The sequence below is a fragment of the Volvox carteri genome, assembly GCF_000143455.1.
Source record: "Volvox carteri f. nagariensis unplaced genomic scaffold VOLCAscaffold_33, whole genome shotgun sequence".
NCBI lineage: Eukaryota > Viridiplantae > Chlorophyta > Chlorophyceae > Chlamydomonadales > Volvocaceae > Volvox > Volvox carteri.
The window spans coordinates 117,521-122,113 of NW_003307576.1; the positions used below are offsets into that span (position 1 = coordinate 117,521).

General features: G+C 50.6%; 1 protein-coding gene across 1 annotated transcript; it reads right to left on the reverse strand.

Moving 5' to 3' along the window:
* Positions 1-420: 420 nt before the first annotated feature.
* On the reverse strand, positions 421-4,465 carry VOLCADRAFT_105730 (uncharacterized protein; the record flags this gene model as incomplete). The annotated part of the gene is made up of 4 exons (XM_002952960.1): positions 4,356-4,465; positions 2,801-3,050; positions 628-813; positions 421-495 (listed from the first exon to the last, which is right to left on the reverse strand). The coding sequence occupies exons 1-4, from the start codon at positions 4,406-4,408 to the stop codon at positions 421-423; spliced, it is 564 nt and encodes a 187-aa protein (XP_002953006.1). The 5' UTR covers positions 4,409-4,465.
* Positions 4,466-4,593: the final 128 nt, after the last annotated feature.

A 4,593-nucleotide genomic window follows, 5' to 3' on the forward strand; every position in this document is an offset into this window, starting at 1 on the left:
CAGTCACTCACAAGTCATCTTAGGCGTTGCATATGGATGGCAAATACACCCTTGATGTTGATTAGTACACACTTGCCTGCTTATCTACGGTGTCAGGATGCTTGTTTGTAAATTCCCATGCTTTACACACAATCTTCACAAAGCTCTCCTTGGGGCCCGTCGTTGTCAAGTCAGTCATGCCCCATTGCCTGATGCTCCACATGTATTTTCGCATGTTGAAGAATTTGGGGATGTTTTCCCAGTTCTTGTATCGACCAAACAGCTGTACCATATCTGTCTGCAGTCTGCAAGCAAACACAGCAGTATTATGAAAACGTGTTCATATTTGTACTAGCCTTCACGAGTGACACATATAACATGTACATTGTTCGAAGCAGTGATCCGACTGTCCATCACTCGTGCCTTCATCCTACCTTGCTGTTAGGTCATCCAGAAAGGCGAGGCTTCCAGTCGTGTGCCTTGGCATGTTGCGAACTTGGATGTAGCGCCCATAAGCTGCAATGAAGCATGGTTGGTTGCGTGGAGCAAGCAAATACACGGCACATATAAACACAGAACCTCATCAGGAGTGTTGGTGCGTACAGCAATGGCTTCACCCAGCTGGGTCTGCAGAAAACGAGCACCTACCTGTAAAGAACTCCGGGATGTCACGTGGCAGTCCCAGTTGCTCAAGGTCATGGAGAGCACTGCCACTGGTACTGCAGAGGAAGGACCTGCTTCAGCCATGCTGACTGATTCTGTGTGATCCACCAAGTTGGCATCAAGATGGATACAAGGCTTGGTGCTGTTTCGTGGTACATTACAAGGTGTCTGCTGAGGGCACACAGCACAGGGAGAGCATGGCGTAGTAAACAAAGAGATAAGTGACTGTGTGGCAGCACCACAAGACACTGTTCATCATGTGATAAGAACACGCCTTCCTAGTTTGGATTGGAGGTGCGTCCATATGGCGCGATGGACATTATGAAAAAGCTTAGTTTTGGGCTGAAAGGGACCTTCAGATCACGTGATGTACGCGGTTCTTTTTATGGAGACTGCTTCATTTTGGAATGAAGGAGCCTTCATATCACATGATGGACATGGGCTCGTTTTATGGAGACTACTTCATTTTGGAGTGATGGGGCATTGAAACCGTAGGGGGCGTTCATTTTGAGCTCCCTTCATTCTGTAATGAGGGAGTCTTCATTCTAAATTGACTTGGTGCCCTCGATTTGGTGTGGAATGAAGGGTCCTTCATGAAGGTATGAAGGGTCCTTCATGAAGGTATGAAGGGTCCTTCATGAAGGTATGAAATGAATGTGAATCGCATATAGAATGAAGGCTCCAGGTTCCCAGAGTGCACCAATTGGCGGCCCACCCCATGGCCTTTTGCCACTCGTGTTGGAGGATATTGCTGAAGAAGTCAGGCAGCAGTCTCAAGAGAGTGAAAAGTGAAGCTTGCGCCCATCAGAAGCACGGGCACTATTGAACAAGCTTATGGCCATCGAGGAATGGGAGCAATGGGAGTCTGGTTGCGTGTGGGCAAAAGATGATGACACAGATGAAGTTTCATCAGACGAGGCGTAGCAAGTTACAAGTTACAAGTTCCGCACACAAGTGTGGGTGTGTCCGTAAATGCCGGGGGGGCCATGGACGTTGTATTGGTATTGATGCGGGTATGCGGGAGGTCATCTTCATTCTCCCTCGTCCGCTTCAGGGCGAAGCGCCTCAGCGCGACGTGCCTGGCCTCCCAGATTTCCGAGAGGTACCTGGCCAATTCCAGGGGTGGCGCCTCAGTCATAGTGGTGCGCATGCTGCGCCCCGTAAGGACTAGGTCACCATCATACTTAGCCCGTATACTCTTGTAAGCGGGACATTCTTCGAAAACATGCAACTCATCTTCAACCGCTCCACAGTCACAAAGCCTGCAGGTACGCGCGGTGCGCTCACGCCCATTAGGTCTATTAACCTCTAACTCCCAACAGCCTAACCGAAAACGCATGAGCACATGATGAAGTCGCTGGGGCATGGTCCCTTTAGTGTGCTCCAGCCAATCAAGACGCGCACCCCTTGACGGGGCAGCTCCCATCCAGTTCATATAGCGACACGCCTTGGCTCCGGTAATTCCTATGGGGAAGACGCGGGGGTCACCCAAGGTATTCGGGCACTCCCACCGAGCATCAAGCCGCTTGGCAAAAACCTTAAGAATGCTCTCGACTGGCAATTTAAGGGTGGTGTAGTACGATATAAGATCATTACCGCGCGTATTAGTGGGGGGCTCCACTCCTAAGCTAGTAAGAAAGGCTAGTACCTTGCTTGCCCAACACTCAGTGGCGCCCCCAAGTGCCAACTCCAGGTCAGCGACAAATGCCCGGTGACACAACGTTCCCGGCCTCTTAACCACAGAGTTCCAAAACCTAAGTACAAGATTGGTCCAATGGAACTGGAGTGGCCTCTGTGACAGCTCGCGATATAGGGAAACCATAGTCGGGCTCCTCGCCCCAACTACGGTTCGCATGTAAGCACGTTGTTCCTGGACCATGGGATTAGCCATAGCACCTTCAAAATTCACATTAATGAAGTCAGGTCCCCAAACTTGCGCTCCATAAGAAAACACCGGTACAACTAGTGTATTGTAGAGAGACATACATAGCTTGGGGGTGGTAATTTTCTTATCATGACACAGGGTGCTGAGCCCAAATGTGGCCCGCCTCCCTGCTGTGAGTAGTTGCTTGGTACAAGCTGAGAACTGCACTCCTGGGCCATAGTGCAACCCGAGATACCGTGCCGTCTCGTTGCCGGTCAGGACCCGCAACCCCACCCCACCTAACCGGTACTCAGCTTCAACAAGCCGCTTCCGCTCACGCGTAGCACCCCCAAAAATGAGGACCTCGCACTTGGCGGCATTCGCGGCCATACCCGTCGCTTTGCAGTAGGCTTCGAGTAGCCCCAGAAGGCATTCAGCTCTATCGTGCCCTGTCGCTACTAGTGACACATCGTCAACGAAAAGTAGGTTAGTGAGATCACCGCCCGCCAGGCTAACACTCTGCTCACGAAGGGTGCTCCATCGGCTGGGGAGGCATACACGGCAATTAGCATCATGGGCATCAATATAATGAGCGAATACTTCTATGAAGAGCCCAAAAAGGGTTACGCTAAGGGGACACCCTTGCTTAACACCACGCCCCACCTTGAATTCAGGTCCCAACTTATTTCCTAACTTGACCCGAAACTTCACGTCAGCATAGCTAGCCTTTAAAGAATCGAGGATGCGCCCGTGAAGCCCATACGACATTAGGAAATCCCAAAGTGTCTCATGGTCAACGGAGTCGAACGCCTTACTAAAGTCAATTTGCATGATAATTGTCATTGTCATTGTCATTGTGGTTACAGTATTTCCGCCGCCGACGCGGCGGGTGCCCTCACGAGCCGTGAGGCTCCAGAGCACGCTGTTGACGCTCATCAAAAACCTCAGTAAGGAAAGTAGCGATTTTCCTCGGATTGGTATTAAGAAATACCTTGCGCATATCAGTATCTTCAACGTTAATCAGAAACCTATTACGCAACTCAGTATACGCCTCACACTCCATGAGCACATGATATTCATCCTCAACCTTACCCGACGTACAGACCTGACACGTACGGCACTCTCTCGGCCTATGGTGTCCTTTGTTGACCTCCAAAGGCCAACAACAAAGACGGAATTTGGCAACCATACGCAACTGGTTAACCGGCAAATAAACACGCAAATAGCCTGTGGGATCGGAGCCCTCTCTTGCTGGTGAAGGGGAGCCCATCCAGTTATGATACCTGCAAAGCGAAACCCCTTTACCTTGAAACACACGCGGATCGCCCCCTTGGCTGAACTGATCCCAGTCACTTAAAAGGGACGCAGATAACCTCTCCAGAACCTCACCCACTCGAATCAACTGAGACGAGTATACATCTACCTTCTGAGAAACGGAGTCACACGCCGGCCACTCATGGCCCAACCAACGCAAAATGATGAGCACTTTAGACGACCAGCAATCCACTTTGAGATCAGACAGAAGAGCCAGACGGAGATCATCTACTAACACGTCATGATAGACCGACCCACGGGACTTGACTATCTTATTCCAGAAACACAACGCAAGGCGTAACCAAAAGTACTGCAAAGGCAACTGAGACAGCTCCCTGTACAACAGCTTGTAAGGTACCTGCTTGAGCCCAGCACAACGTAAACAGAAGTCACGCTGGACCTGGACCATACCATCTTCCAAAGCCAAATCAAAATATGACTTACCAGCGGGTAAAACACCTTTACCTAACCGCAGGACGGAGACAATCCTATCAGGACCCCAGACCTCAGCACCATAACAGAGAACCGAACGGACCTGGGTGTCGAACGCTTGAAGCCGAACGGCAGGAGCCCACACCCTGTTCTCATCCAACCGATTACTAAGACCGAACATAGCCCGTCGCCCTGCTTCCAAAAGTTCGTTGACACAACTCGCAAACGGGGACGCAGGGCCCCAATAGAGACCCAAGTACCTAACGCGACCACACCAGTTAATAGGACTAGGAACAAGTAAACTACCAACCATGGGTGGGTGCCAAAGCGACCCATCAGTA